At 37.3% G+C, this 16,099-nt stretch overlaps 3 protein-coding genes across 3 annotated transcripts; all 3 read right to left on the reverse strand.

Moving 5' to 3' along the window:
- Nucleotides 1-713: 713 nt before the first annotated feature.
- On the reverse strand, nt 714-2,907 carry LOC17890565 (probable glucan endo-1,3-beta-glucosidase A6). Its single transcript, XM_006297574.2, has 3 exons — nt 2,556-2,907; nt 1,187-2,482; nt 714-1,043 (listed from the first exon to the last, which is right to left on the reverse strand). Exons 1-3 carry the CDS (start codon nt 2,602-2,604, stop codon nt 1,006-1,008), a joined length of 1,383 nt encoding a protein of 460 aa, XP_006297636.1. The 5' UTR covers nt 2,605-2,907; the 3' UTR covers nt 714-1,005.
- A 1,729-nt stretch (nt 2,908-4,636) lies between these two features.
- On the reverse strand, nt 4,637-8,410 carry LOC17892088 (probable xyloglucan glycosyltransferase 6). Its single transcript, XM_006297058.2, has 5 exons — nt 7,525-8,410; nt 6,985-7,293; nt 6,110-6,400; nt 5,896-6,009; nt 4,637-5,769 (listed from the first exon to the last, which is right to left on the reverse strand). Exons 1-5 carry the CDS (start codon nt 8,230-8,232, stop codon nt 5,137-5,139), a joined length of 2,055 nt encoding a protein of 684 aa, XP_006297120.1. The 5' UTR covers nt 8,233-8,410; the 3' UTR covers nt 4,637-5,136.
- Nucleotides 8,411-10,125: 1,715 nt separating this feature from the next.
- On the reverse strand, nt 10,126-12,746 carry LOC17891952 (transcription factor bHLH62). The gene is made up of 8 exons (XM_006297566.2): nt 11,884-12,746; nt 11,647-11,802; nt 11,422-11,487; nt 11,260-11,328; nt 11,036-11,107; nt 10,682-10,894; nt 10,523-10,607; nt 10,126-10,420 (listed from the first exon to the last, which is right to left on the reverse strand). Exons 1-8 carry the CDS (start codon nt 12,565-12,567, stop codon nt 10,377-10,379), a joined length of 1,389 nt encoding a protein of 462 aa, XP_006297628.1. The 5' UTR covers nt 12,568-12,746; the 3' UTR covers nt 10,126-10,376.
- Between the last annotated feature and the right edge of the window lie 3,353 nt (nt 12,747-16,099).

Here is a 16,099-nt window from a genome sequence, read left to right on the forward strand (position 1 = left end):
ACAAGAGACAATGTCAAAGTTGTGGAAGTCTAAATGTATGTTCGATTTACCTGAGCAGATTCTGTAGCAATGGTGCACAAACCATTAAAATTACGTGTCTACTCCTAGTCGAGGAATAATACACTGAAAAGTAGAAGGTGACTCCGACTAAAGCATCCGCACTAATATGAGAAAGCATGGTCGAAACGATCATCATATCCATTACAATTCCATTAACAATAATTACATATAAAGGTTATACCTGATTATAAGAACAGAGAGCAATTAACCGAAGAGAGAATTGTGTGAAATTGATTATACTGCTTGCTTGTGAACCACACACAATCCTTTATACAGCTGAAGAAGAGTAAATAAAGCAGATAGACACAAGTTGATGGTTTTTTTTTTTTTACTTTTTTGCTGCAAAAGGTCACAGTGAACTGTAAAAGAGGGCTATGACAATCCTTTTTTCTCGATGCAGAAGAGAATCATTTCATAGGCATCCGATTCTCGACATTTGCATTTCCTTCTTTTTTTTTTTTTTTTTTCAAAAGTATAATCTTTATATTTCTTTTAGTATTTTTACTACTAGTAAAAAATCCTAGATCAGAACATGTTTATCATCCAATCCGTGTAAAACTAAGGACACAAAACCACAAATCAATAGGAGAAAATGTAGCCGTTGGATATCCTAAAAACTGGTCCCAAACAACAAGTGAACAAACAACATCAAGAAAAAAATAATAGTTTTGTTCTGATAGAAACATAGATAAGGGGACCGGTCGAAGCAGTACACGAAATAAAACGAATTTATTATTACTCATGAGAGTTTTCATTATTTCGCGGGAAAAATAAAATAAATAAACAGCAAATGAATACACACGGGACCGTAATCACGTGCCGTTTCTAAGAATCAAAAGCTACGTAACATCATCGTACGGAGTCGCCACGTGCAATTTATATCAATGAAAGCCGTAACACCGTGCGGCTTTACCTCGGCCATGCCTTGTCGTAACTCCTAAGCCGTCACAATGTCACGCTCGGGAACTCGCAGCGTCCGTAACCTGTTTTTTTTTCACCAAAACCACAATAGATAGTGAGTACTACACCAACATCAACATCCAGATACACTGAACCGGAACTAATTTTCGGATATTTTTTGTTATTATACGAATCGGTTTAAAATAATTTTCGAAATCAGACTTACTTGGATCTTTGATGGTTTGGGTGGCTAAGCCGTTGAAGGAGCAAGTCCCACCGGACTTACGAAACTGGGCCCAATAAGAGCTAAAAGCGTAGCTGGCGTGCAAAACGGCCAAGTCGGGTTTGTGACATGGGCCTCCGCTTTGAATCGGGTCACAGGTTTTGTTCCCCTGCGAGCAAGCGTACGATAGAGCTTCACCAAGCTCAGTCCAATTTGCTCCTTTAGCCACCACGCACCAAATCTTCCCTTTGTACACCTCGTTATTCTCCGGCGCCGGCAACGATTCCTTGTACTCCGTCGTCTTCCCCGACAAGTCAATCCCGTAGACCTGAGTCCCGTTGGGATGCAAAAGCCCGAAATGCCGCTCCGTACCCTGACCCGTTTTCTGATTCTCGTTGTAAAGCGCGAATACAAACGAAGGTAGAACCTTCCCGGGACGGGCGGGCGTGCCTACGGGCGGTTCAGCGGCGAGCTTCTTGACAACGTTGCGGTTGTAAGTGGCGGCGTTGTAGATATTTGCTCCAATTTGGTCGTAATCTCCGCCATTGGGCCAACCCGTTTCCGCAACCCAGATCCGAACATCCGGATACCCGAGACGTTTCATAGCGAAGACGAATGCGTCAATCATCTGATCGAAGAGGTTGTGGTACGTCAAATTCGTGCCCGGATCCGTTACGGTGACGTTGTTAGATTCGAAAAGCGCGTAGTCGAGATCCACATGGGTCTGATCTTGCGCCCACGCGAAATACGGGTAAACATCAACGAATAAGAATGATTTGGTCCGGTTTAAGAATTGGAGCATCGGTTTCATAACTAAACCGGAGATATCCTCTCGGAACTCACCCTTGGACGGTGGAAACGAAGTCTGGAGAACATCGACGGCGAGTGAGGTTCCGACTTTGACCTTTTTAACGCCGAGAGACTTCAATGAGCGTTGGATCTTGCGCATTGCGGGGACGAGGGAAGCTTTGAGCTCTGAGTCCGGGGAAGAGAGGATCTCGTTGCCGACGAGGAGGTAACGGATCTTGGTGGTTGGGTAAAACGGGAGGATGTTGGATCGGATCCAGTCGTCGGAGAGTGATTCGGATTTAGAGATGTTGACGAGGAGCTCGTTGGGGACCATGACGGAGACGGTGATGTCGGTGGCGTTTAAGGCGGCGAGGATTTTTGGGTTAGCGTCGTAGAGTTTGACGCGTTTAGCGTTTAGGGATTTGATGAGGTTGACAGAGTCGGAGGGTGAAGGGAGGTTGTTTCCGAGCTGGCCGTAGTTGACTCCTGGCCGGCCAGAGAACTTTGCTCCTGTGGAAGAGGATTAACATTTTGTAAGGTAATATGAAGCCGACATTAATGTAGGCAGGTGAAACGAGCTTACCTGAAACAGAGATGAGCAGAGACAGAGCTAGGAGACGTAGAAGACTCATGATGATGTTGTCTTCTACTTCTTCTTCTTCGCCGATAACTCTGAAGCAATATAAAAGTGAATAAGTGGGGAAGAAAAAAAAAAGAGAGAGGCTTTGAAGAAGAGAGGGAGAAGAGTCTTTGGTAAGAAGAGTGAAGAGTGGAGATATTTAATGGCTAGTGTTCCCCATTAAATAAATAAATAAATACATGGCCTCTTGTTGTTTGAGTATTAAATCAACAAAAGATACATACTAGTAGTAACTTTTGTAATTACTCTTGTGTTTAATTTCTGAAAATGTACGATAAATTCTCTTATTGCTACTCTTATATATGATGTTAACTGTATATAGTTAGGTTTTTTTATGTCAGTTGAAAAAACTCTGTTTCTTGCCAATTCTTAAAAGTGTGTTTCTGTTTTCATTTATTTGTATAAACAAATGTTTTACTGAAAATGATGCTTTGTGCTTTTTTCGCTATAGAGAAAAGGGATTATGATTAGTAACATTTTTTTCTCACTGCTGTCTCCATAAAGTTTTAGGAGAAAAACAAAGCATCTCTTGTAAAGAGAAATGAAACCGTAATCATCATGTCGTAGAGATTATTATTAGTAAATGGGAGACTATGCTTCCTTCCCTGGGAAATGAAAGTAGATGGATAAATGAAGAATATAAGGGATTTTAGTTGAACGCTCATTTCTATAAATGAGAAAAGAAAAGAAAATTATTCAACAGACGAAACTCTAATTGTAAATTTAAAACTGTATAATGAAGATTACTGTACTAGAAAGTAATTAAAAAAAAGTGTGATTGTCGGGCGGGTCTGTAAACGAGTTGGCAAGAATGTATTTATGTGATGAAAAGGTTATGTAAGTGAGTAGTATATAAGACTTTTGATTGGTGTCTTAATTCTAGACAAATCTCAACGGTCGTCTTGTAATAAAGAACATAAAAAAAGCTTAATGAGAGGGTCGAGAAGAAAAACGAAAAAGTAACGTTCTTATTATGCTTTAATGATGTGACGTGACATTATGCTCTAGATCTCGTTTCTATGACAAACTATCATACAAGTTTTTTTAATCATAAATACGTACAGGCGCAGTACATTTCTGGTCGGGTGAACCGACCTACCCACATTCAAACCGGAATAATCCAAAATTTTATAGGTCTGATAGTTTCGAATCCAGTATCTCTAGAAAGTTAAACCGAGTATGGGGATACGTACCTTGTACGCGTCGGATACATGTATAAATATGTACTTATCGGATACGTGTATGGATATATCTGAACTGCAATCAAAACTTTTTAAAGAAAAATTAATCAGTCACTCTCGGACAAGCTCTTCTTCCTTCTCTTTTTTCCCTTGAGATATTTACTTTGTTAGATATTTTTTTCTGTGCGCTGTGTCGAGTGCGGAAACTTGCAGTATATATTCTCTAATATAGTAATACATTTGTCTGGGTTTATATATCTGTTATAAATATTATAACTAGTCTATAGCATATCCCATATAGTCACTACTATATATATTTTTTTTTTTTGACAAGGTCACTAATATATTTTTTTATGTAAATTTGTTGATATGTTGTTTTCAACACTGTTTTTTTTTTCTTATACACATTAGATGTTGTCTTGTAAGTCTGCATTATTTATTTGAGTCCTCTGAGGCAGGAATGCATGCAAGATGTTGATAACTATTGTCATGTGCTACGTTAACCCGCTCTGAACTTGCAAAGTGATAGTAATATGATCATACATGTGCCATATTTTTTTTGTTCATGTTCTATATTTTTATGTAGTCAGAGAATTTAACATATCTGTGCTGGTTCTAAATAGGAGAGCTGAATGAACTTGGGCCTTATCATACAACAGATTCTCAAAACAGATTCTGATCCTTTATAATATAATCAGAGGAAGCCCATAACTAGCCAAACAAATACTAAAATGGCGAATTCTCTTCGATATCATGAAAATAGGTATTCTCTTAAACATGGAAATAAACAAATTTGTAAAACGCCAAGCAAGTAGAATTTTTTCTGGAAAAGAAAAAGAGTAATTTCGATTCAAAAGTGTATATAAATTTAACTCTTAAGAGAGGAAGAACAACAACAAAGAGCTCAAAAGAATTGAGTGTGGCATTACAACAAATCTTTAAAAGATGTTTCTGCCACATCATCCGAAACAAAACAAAAAAAACCAACCACCTACCAACAATTTTTGCACAACAAAAAAACCAAGTTTTGGCTTAATACCACAACAAAAGATACAGGTCGTCAAGTCTTTTGAAATCCTCTTCGACTGTTCTTTCTGCCATTCTCTCTAGTTATACTATCCGTAAAAAAGGATCTAAACCAACCCAAGTAGAGTGTAAAATCATGTTCCCAAGACAGAAACTTTAAATGAATTGTTTTTATGTATCTATCTGTAACGAAAGGACCTGCTAGTATCCCATAAGTGAGTTGGTTCGCTCCTTCCTTACTTGGTCTCTGGGCCCTGTCCGTTCTCCAGGTGGTATGGTTTCAATGTAGTTTTTAAATGAGAAAAAGGTTATATAAACTAACTGACCTGTTCCCCGATCAAATCTAGACCGACAACAACGAAAGTGATTCCTTGGAACAAGAGGAAGTAGAAGTGGATTCCTTGCGCTGACAATAAACTTCTCACCGACGCTGCCAACAGGATAAACGCGAGTGCGATTTCTGTTCTGTACAAACGGTTTCTCTTGGTTTTGCCAGCTTTCTTTGCTGCCCCTAGTTTGCTAAGCTCAGTCAGACCTGAATCAGAGGATGATCTTTGGAGAGTTGTGGACTCGACCAGAGAACCTGACTCTGCATATGCAACCAGATCAGCCTCAGACGACCTCCCTAGCTTTTTGGTCACTACCCACTCGTAAGAACTTCCAAACTTGAACAAACCAGAAATCATGGCTCCGAATTTGGTAACCGACATGGTGTTTTCGAAAAGAAGATAAGGAACTATGAAAGGGAAAGATCTCGGGGCTGGGATGATGTTCAAGATGGACATGATCCCAGGGATGTAACAAACAACCCAAGATGGTAAGTTAGCTTCTGGGAAGAACATCGTTAATGGAAGAATGACGCAGAAGAGCGTGAATGAGTAGAATGGCAAGATAAGCTTCCGTAGCAAGAAAAAGAGAAAGATCATATTTGCTTTCTTCGCAGCACTCACCTGTAGTAAAGAAGACCAAACCGGATTAAGATCAGACCGAGCTATTAATATGAAAACTTCACGAATATAATCTAAACTCAAAGGAGAGCAAGAGGAAAGTAATCTCAATATAATTCTCAGTTTCACCTTTGAACGAAGAATGTCAAAAAAGCACAAACGGAACAATTGCATTGGACCCGAATGCCACCGGTATTGCTGCTTTTTGTATGCCTCATAGGACTCCGGAAGTTCACAGAGACACTGAGTAAGGGAAATACAGTTTGATGAGATCAAAGAGTTCTGTTTATAACACCTTGTAAATAAATGGCAACCTCTGAGCAATTTAGTTTAACATAAGTACCTTTACATCATTCAGATAAATGAATTTCCATCCACAAAGATGGGCACGAACAGCAATATCCATGTCTTCAACAGTTGTTCGCTCCAACCATCCCCCGCAGTCCTCGAGGGCTTTGATTCTCCAAACACCAGCAGTTCCATTAAAGCCAAAGAAGTTAATAAAGACACCATTAACCTGCTGTTCGACTTCAAAATGGAAAGACAAATTTATGTTCTGGAGTCTTGTAAGCAAGTTCTCGTCCTTGTTCACAAAAGCCCACCGTGTTTGGACCAAGGCTAATTCATCATTACCCTGAACAAAACACAAAAGCTGTCATGTGAGGAAGGCTAGTATATGTGAAGCTTACGGTATAATTGTGCCAGGTATAAAATCAACTAATAATGTAAGAAATCCGTATCTCCAAGGACAAAATCAAAATTTATGAGAAGCCAATGGAGAAAGTTCAATCACAGTAGATCACACAGGTTCATACTTCATAACATGTGATATGGCAATTTTAAAAATTATTATGTGGGCAAAAATTATAAGTGCAACCGAAACATGGAAAATGTAACTGGTGTCAATGGTTGTCCCGTGGCTGTGACAATTTGATAACTTGGGTTTTAAGGGAAGGTTTCACCAAGCTGGTGTTGACTAAAGAAAATACAATTTTATACAAGCTAATTCTTTCTAATTTCATGTGAGATGTTCATCCTAGAATCACCGCAATGAAGACACGCATACCCTAATTGTAGTGGAAGAAAGGCTTATTAAACTCAGGGTATAATTACCTTCTATAGTTTTAAAAAGATTTACCATATCCTTAATCAATAAAGCAAACCGGTCACATAACATCTCCTATGCACATGAGACAAAAGAAATAGATGATTGGTTACCTTAAAATGAGGCACAGTTTTCTTCAAGAAATCCGCTGGTGGCTGGAAATCCGCATCAAAGATGGCGACAAACTCATAATCTTTGACGTATTCACAGTTCATTGCAGCTTTAAGATTTCCAGCCTTGTAACCAGTACGTATTAGACGGTGTCTATACACTATCCGGACACCCCTTTGTTGCCATTTCTGTACTTCAGCTTTAATGAGCTGCTGAACATCTAACTCACTGGAGTCATCAAGAACCTGAACCAGCATCCTTTCCCTAGGCCAGTCGAGCATACACACAGCTCCAATAGATTGTTGGTAAACCTGCAAAAATTAATCAACAAAATGAGGTAACATAACAGGAACTGCAAGAATTCAAATGTGAACCAACAGAGAGATCAAAAGGAAATGTATTGTAAACTATCGATGAAACCGGACACAAATCACTTGGATTACGACTAGACATAGTAGCAACAAATCCTACCTAAAGATGGTTGATTTCCAATTCAACTCATCTCAGTAATAGGGATCAGGGACCTACATACATGTGCTTACCTCCTTTTCATTGCACATTGGAATCTGCACAATCACCATTGGATAATCTTCCAATCTAACCCCGTCTCCAACCAATTTAGTCGGGTACTCCATAGATGCAACAGGCTTAATGCGGCGGAGCTTGATCCAGAAGCATCCAAGCACAAGCACGAGACGGTCAACCGATTGAATAAGGAATAGAACTATGCAGACATTGGTCAAGCTCTGAAGCGGAGGCGCGAGATAGGAGGCCCTGATCTCGAGCCACCAGGCGTAAACGACCTCGAGGGCGACCTCGGCGGAGGCGACGGAAGGCGGAGTAAAGTGCCATCCCTTGAAATAAGCGGCGAGCTCGAAACAGAGAAGAAGCACAACAAGAACGAGAAATCCCTTGATAAGACGGTACAATCGAGCGGAGGAGGAGACGGAGGGAGGATTATCGTTGGCAATGCGGCGATTGGCGGTGCGAAGAAGGTAAAGGAAGGAGTTACCGATCCAGACGAAGGAGGAAGCAAGTTGCTTGAACTTGAGGAGGTAGAGACGAGAGAGCTGACGAGCGGAACGAGTACGGATCCGATCTTTGTCGGGGTCAACGGCGGAGGAAGGAGTACGGATTTCAACGGTGAGGAAAGCCTCATCGTCACCGGTGTAAAGAACGTCGTGGTGATTGCTCCTATCTCGTTGCTTGTTCCACCATTGCTGAAACTCCTCGTTCTGGGAGCGAGACATTCAACGAAGCTCTGATGGAGGAATCGATCTGTCTTTGGTTAGATCTGAGAATTTTGGGAGACAAGGCAGAGAGAGATCCAAACACGATTGGGCTCTCAAAACTTACTAACAATAGAGAGAGAAGAGAGATGACGTCTTTCTCCCCCAGTGTCTGCTCCCATTTCCTTTCCTTTTTTTTTTCATTATTGTATTATTTTTCTTAGCATACTAATGTGATATATTAGTATAATAAAGTGATTTAATTGATTAGTGAGATTAATTATAGTAAGGGAGGCGAATCATGTGTGTTTGATATACTAAATGTGTTTGAAGTTTAGTTTCTTACTCAGCCGCTAATTGCGGTATTAATCTCGAATGATTCTTAAGCATATGATAACACTTCAACCGTCGCGATCTGCACGATGATTTTATACCTCACATCCTCTACTTCTTCTAACATTGACATTAATTCTCCATTTATATAAATAGATAGACACAATTTTTTGGGTTTATTTATGATTTTAAAGTATGGTTTTCCACACACACAAAAAAAAGGAATTTTAAATCTATTGTATTTTAATATGTCTTTTTAGTATAAAAAAGCCGTAATAAATTATTTAAGACATACAACGTGAAGAGAAGAAAAAGAAAGAAAGTGGTAAGGATGTGTATAGTTGGGCCGACAAATAAAGCAAGCACCCCAACAAGAACCCACTAAAAACTCCACATTTGTTATTAGTTTTAGTAAAAGGCCTACACTCTCCTTTAAGGTTAGTAAACTTGGCTTTATTAGGATTATTGTGGCCCATTCTATCGAAATATTTTTCCAACAAGGATTGGTCTGGAAACGGTTTATTAAAAAGTTACGTCTGCACTGGAATTCGTATTTTGTAGTAGAGTCAGTCGAGTATCATCATTCATCCGAAAATATAATATTTATTATTATCTTCAACATGGAAGAAATGGTTTTTGATTGATTAAAGTTGCTTGTTGCTATATAATGTAGTAAGGTCAAAACAGAAAGAGACGCTTCTGTTCTGTGTTCTATGTACTAGTTTCCATAAATCACGGCGTAATCACTACATTAACAGATAACATCCTCATTAATCAAATTTGGTTTTTTCCTCATAAACCAACCACTCATATTAGACTTCCTAACGTATCTATTTTTTGTTCTCTTTTTTTACAAAAAAATAAACTCCCCACAAAGACAAAAGAGAAAATGACATAACACCTTACACAGCTGGTTAACACTCGCAACGATCAAATCAAATATCAAATATGATCTAACACTGAAATTGACGTTCACGAGTTTAAGAGTAAAAATAGAAAAAGTCAAGCTTAGCTCCAGATTTGATGTTTGTGATTATGCCATTGTACCTGTTATTTGTTGTTATGGAAATCAAAACATTTGACACTCATGTGATTTAGTACAAAGACAGATGTCAGTCACGCTATGTAACTCCTGCCGAAATATGCTCTTTACCAACTTTTTTGGTTTTAATGTTAAATTACATTTTAAGTAGAAAACTGTATAAAACTATTTCATACTCTTAAACCAAAAAAAAATATACATAATGACAATACTCGTGAATAAACTACTAATGTCATTGTCACCTAACAAGCAGATTCTATACATTTTTATTTATATCGAAACAAAAAAAAATGTATAAACACCATTGTCTTGTTATTTAAAAAAAAAACAAGAGCATTAAAAAACGAATACTGCAATACACCATTGTCTTGTTATTTAAAAAAAAAACGAATTTGTTCTTTGTTCATTTATGTTCGATTCCAAGAGCATGATGTTATTTGTTTTTTTTTTTTGTTAGAAACAGCCTTTGTTGTTGGGAAGAATTATAACTATAAGTATTTTATCATGGGGTTAAAACTTACATTAGCATGAAATCGAAAGAAACAGTAAAAGCTTATAGAAGCTGATAATAATAATAGCGGATAGATATGACAATGAAATCGAGTACCACAAATGATAAAAAAGAGGAAACTATATAGTAAATGAAGATGATCAAAGAAATGAATTTGCAAATGGTGTGGTCCAATTCAAGCTTCTTGTTATGTACACCCATCAATCCTTTTCTTACTTTCTATCCGTTAAGCCCTTTTAGAACTCCAATATTTTTGTAGAAAAAAATGCAAATAATGGTTCAAAGTTCAGCTTTCGTGTTCGACGGTACTTGGTTTGATGGACCTGCATTTATAGTACAAATGATACATCTCAGTCTAAATTATCGTGTCTATGATATAATGTCACGGTAAAAATAAATAAAAGTTACAATAGAAATTTATTTACCTTGGTTCGATTCACTGATCCGGTTTTGAGCAGCAAAACCCATATGAATAATGCTATGTAAATCATCTTCAGAAAATGTTGAATACTGAAAACAAAACCAAAAAGGGGTTTAAGCTTGTTCCAAATGTAGATATAAAAAGAAATAGAAGAATTAAAAACCTGAGAAGTGGAGTCAGTGAAATGAGCAAGTGTTGTTGGTAAGTGAGAAATGAAGGTTCTAGTTTCAGAAGTTTCCGATAGGTTATTATTGGAAGAAACTCTAGGGTTCAAGTTTGTAATGTGGTGATCACCCAATAAGGTTTCTGCTGAAGAATCTAGTTGAAGTACAACTTGCTGCTGATGCATTACATTGTTGTTGCTTGAAGGAAATATCTGTCCAAAAAATATAAAAAAGAAACACACGATTGGATTGGTTCACAAAAGTGAATGATTTGTTATAAAATAATTTGTCAATTATAATTACTACTAATGTTGTTTGAGAAAAGAAAAAAAGAAAGTGTGACGGTGACTTACATCCTTTGACATGAAAGCGTCCATGTTAAAGTCCAGCCTGGTGTTCACTGACGATAACTTCATCGACAAGAACTGCACCATAATTGATATTATTATTAAGATTTAAGAAAAATAAATACTAGAAAAACTGAAATCGTGTAGTAGTTGTTGTTTTGGAAAAAGTGATTATGAAATACGAACGAGTTTAAAAACTGGAGATTTAATAAATGTAATGAAGAAATTACCTCAACTTGTCGTTGCAATGATTGGACATAGTTTATAATTTCATCCAACATCAGTGCTTTCCCAGTAACCTTTTAAAAAAAATAATTATTCTAATCACAACCACATTACAACTAACAAACGAATTAATTACTTATTTAATCACAACTCTCTCTCTCACTCACCTTGTTGCATCCAGGGACAAGATCTTGAAGCAGCTTCATTCTTTCGCTTATTTTCTCTCTTCGAACCTTTTTTTTTTTGTTGTAAAAATCAAAATTAAAAACAACAAATAACTTCAAAATTCCAACCCATATAGACAGAACATATTTGATTAATCCAACTAATAAAATCAGGACATAATTAAACTAAAAAGGTAATTTTGGTAAGAAAGAATATAATGTACTGACTCGTTCGGCGAGACTGTGACTGTCCGTGGCTTGGCCTCGACGAGCTCTGACATGAATGTAATCTTTGTACGGATCAACTGATTTCGTTTTGTCTTCATTTTCTTCTGTCTTCTTGCTTCTCTTTCGATCAGAATCTTCCTTTTCTGCTTCAACCTCCTAATAATATAACATAAATCATTAATGAAAATTTGAATTTATTTTGAAAATGTGAATCAAGAGCTCTGATTATGAATGAACCTTGGTTGGTGAAGCTGTGGACGGAGAGTTCTGCTTGGACTTTGTTTTTCTTTTCCGGGATATTTCGCCGGAAGATTCTCCGGCTGGAACCTGAGATGCGAGAGGCTTGAGAGCTGGAGTGCTAGAGATACGTGGCAGTTTCTCATTGGTTGCGACGGGTGCGTTGTTTATCGGAAACGGTGAGTTTGTTCTCCCGTTGAAACTCCGGCTGCCGAAACAAGAGAACCTTGCCGCTCTCTCCGCGAAACCCGAATCGCCGGAGAATTCAACCAAGGGGGTCGGCGGTTTCGCCACCGTCATCATATGTCTAGGCGGTGGAGAGCTCATCGGAGTTGCGTAACACGAGCCGGAGACGTTTCCGTTGCTCGCCGGAGTTCCGTAGATGTCGCCGATGTTACCCAATTTCCCGATTAGCTCTCTGATGATGAAATTTTCCCCACCACCGCCGGAAAAGTTAGAAGTCGAGGGCGTCGGTGAAGAGACGAGTGAGCTTAGAGCCGAATCGAAGACGCTCTGTTCCGTTGACTTTTCCCAGAACAAACAGTCCCGCGATAGATTGCGACTGAGACTCGGGTCTATAGGCAGTGTCGAAACCCAGTTGAGCATCGCCGAGGAAGAAGACGGTGACGTCGTCATCACCGGCGCGTGTGAAACTCCCGCATTCATAAACAGCTCGTTCTCCATTGAGCTCTCGAGTCTAAGGGATGGGAGAGGGAAGATGAAATCTCAAAAGTAAAGATTCTTGTCCAGGTGAAAACTCGTAAATCAAGAGTGATTAATTAAAACTCAGATCAGAGATTCGTCAAGTAGAAGATAAAGTTTGTAAATTTCTTTTTAGTGAAGAACAGAGGAGGAAAGGGAAGCTCGTTAACGGGCACTAACGAGGAGTTTATATACTTGTTTAATAAATCTATATTCACCAATCAATGATCTTCCTTTTAATAAAAATATTGGAAATAAATAAATAGAAAATAATACTTTGTGTGTCGGACCGTGAAAGCCTCCTTGGACGGGTTATAGGACTTAGGAACAGAGGAAGGCCTTTGCCCCTTTGGACGTTAATGTAATAAAATGTCAAAAACAGAACTGATACAACATGTATTAAGCTATTTCTAACAAACTAATATTGACGAATGCGTTCCCTTGTCCATGTCTCCGTAACCATCGCCGGTTCTTGTGTTGATTTGTATGTCAAATTGTTGAACTCTTTACTTGATCAAATCAAGAAGAAGACAATGACACAATGATTCCATTATATGTTCAAGAAGTCGGTTCCAATGAGGCGATTGTGTTTGTTGAGGTAATTACGGGAGCTACATTTTGAGATAAATGGGGTTTCTTGTTCTTTCTAACATCATGAGAATCTCTTAGACTTTAACCATTTCGGCAATTAGGAAAGCGAATGCAGCCACAATTGCAATAAACCTATAGCCTCGATCCAGGAGGCGGCCTCGACTTTGTGAGATTTCTAAGTAATCATAATAACCAAGTTGTTGTTAGTCTGCGAATACGATAAGAAATTAATGGGATACTATAGCTTAATAAGTTATATACATAAATAGTCATCTTTATTGATGATGCATAATTTACTTCCTTCGAATGTTGCTAACTTCGGTTTTAATTTGGCTGTATTTTATTTTTGTAGTCAAGATTTACGTAAACTGTTTTGTTTGTGTGAATATTACCTGAAATTTACAGTAATACCATGTCCGAGTTCAGTTGAAGAACTCAATAGAGTTCAAACAGGTTCCAGGCTGGTACACGTTTCAAGAACGTACGTAGCACCGACTCTTGTACGTTAGGAAAGACAAAAAGATGAGATATAATATAGTCTATAAAGTATATATATGAGTATAAAAACCTTGAGCGCCGTCAAAAGAAGAAAAGAAGAAAAAAAATAATCTATACACGTAGAGCTTTTCTTACAGCTACATTCAAACAAAATATATTTAGATGCTTCGGATCAGATCTCGTATCGCAAAATAATATTTTCACACGCACGTCACGCATGATGAAACAGATGCTCGATAAAAGCCCAATCCAAAATTGGTTGTCAAAACATTAAAGAGCGCGTCTGTTTCTGTGGTCTATTCTATTCATATGGCCCTTCAACTTCTAAGCCCACTAAAGAATTTAATCAGGTCCAATCCATCCACGAGAGAGAGAGAGTTTATATTATATGGGGCCCTTCTATATATCATTAGTTTGACATGTACTTGAAATTAATTAATATTGATACAATTTTTTTTTTTTTCGTTAAAGGGTTTTCATTGATAAAAAATTTTCATTACATTTTTTTATATCAACTAATGTAAGATGTCTGCATAAATTGTTTAATTTTTTTTCCAAGTATAATATAAAGTACATCACAAGAAATTATGTAAGCTATGCATAATAAGTTGGTTGCATCAATTAATATAAGAAAATATACGTGACATTATTTGTTTGATTTGTTGTAAAAAAATGAGTTCGTATTAGTATTGTTCGAAATATGAAGTTCTGGTAAATGTTTTCTACTTATTAATTCTTAAATTTTGAAAATTTTCAATGTTTGTAGCGTACACATTTGATAAATAACATGATAATATAGGAAAGATGTTTGAGTTTCATTTATATACATAGGCGGCTACAATTAATTGAGTGCTTCTTTCTTGGCATCATCCTTACTCCTTCCTTAGTGTATTTTATTCTAAAAACTTAGCAGAATTTTAACGATTAACTAGGAAAAATATAGTAATGATCCGTTTTGACTCTTTGCATTTAAATAAAAATTCCGATGATATATATACAAAAAATATATGGATTTGGGTCGTCTTATTAATAATAGTATAGCGCGCAACCTGCATGGGACAACGAGCATATAAATTAGACACCAAATAACAAAACCCACTTGTCACGTTCTTGTTCTCAATTGTTCTGCTCACTGGAGAGATGATTAGATATTGTCACTTGCTCGTTACCTCATTCTGAGAACTCTTCACACCTCCCAAATTCCAACTTTTTTCTTCCATTAAATTAACAAAAGTTTATTCGACGCGAGGTTTCCCCTCAGTCAGTTTGGGTAAATATACCCGGGCATCTTCATCTACGTTGTTGGTACATATTAGTACATTAATTAACGTCTCTTCCAGAGTAATGTTATATGGATCAAACATCAAAGCATGTTAAATGGAAATGTTTGTAGTAATGTATTTGTTATATACTCGAATTCGCGGTCTTGATAATCATAATCATTCAAAAATAAAAAATGTTATAGCCTACTAAATCAATATTGTCAGCTCTCTTGTGTACGTAGTTGAGCTCTATGTTGTTCCAATTAATATTGTATATGAAACAACATTTTCATATGGAAGAATGATACATTGTTGGTTTAAAATATCATTTGAAGTAAGCCGGATGAGTTTTTTATTTTAATTTTTTGGTGTGTGCATGGATGTTTAGTCGACAAAAGCCATGGTTTTATAGTTTAATCTTTGATCACCCTAGAAATTGATTGTTTAGTAATACGGTGGACTGTTGAGGAAACTGGAGAGTAATAATACCTCAGAGGCTCGCACACATATCGTACGTTCAACCACCAAATAAAGACCGAGACTTTTAATTGACTTGTTCTCAACCATAAATTCTCTTCGAACTCGAAAACGGATATCATGATTAAATGTATGCTTGGCTCTTTATTTAAATAAAAAAAAAAGGTTAAATTTTAGTAGTTTTTTTTTAACGAGAAGAGTCTGGTTGGTACACCTTTCCCTGTCATGAAGAGCCAGAAAAAAAAAGAAAAGGAAATGGATTAAATCAAGAAAACAGGATAGGGGAGGAGACAAAGGTGAAAGGCTCTTTGGGGTTTGGTTCTTTTGGCCCTACGCTTCCCCCTTTCGCAATCATCTCTATCTCTCGACCTATTTGGCCCCCCCACACCCACAATTCTTCTTTTATCTCTCTGTCACGTGTCCTCTTTTTTCCTGTAAAATTTCTACTTTTCTTTGTTTCCTCGATAGATTATGCATTATTAGATAACTCTTATTTCCTCCTATCATCTCGACATAACTGATAAGATTTTATCACATCTGTCTTGTAATATATAGGATTCCTTTTTCTGTAGTAAACTTTAACTGAAATCAAGTTTAGTCTAGAATTTTCTTAAAGCTATATATATATACTTACTTTCTTCAACCAGTTCAAACTATTCACATTGGAATGGTAGTTGACATACAAA

This window comes from Capsella rubella, unplaced genomic scaffold (genome assembly GCF_000375325.1).
Source record: "Capsella rubella cultivar Monte Gargano unplaced genomic scaffold, Caprub1_0 scaffold_3, whole genome shotgun sequence".
Taxonomy (NCBI): domain Eukaryota; kingdom Viridiplantae; phylum Streptophyta; class Magnoliopsida; order Brassicales; family Brassicaceae; genus Capsella; species Capsella rubella.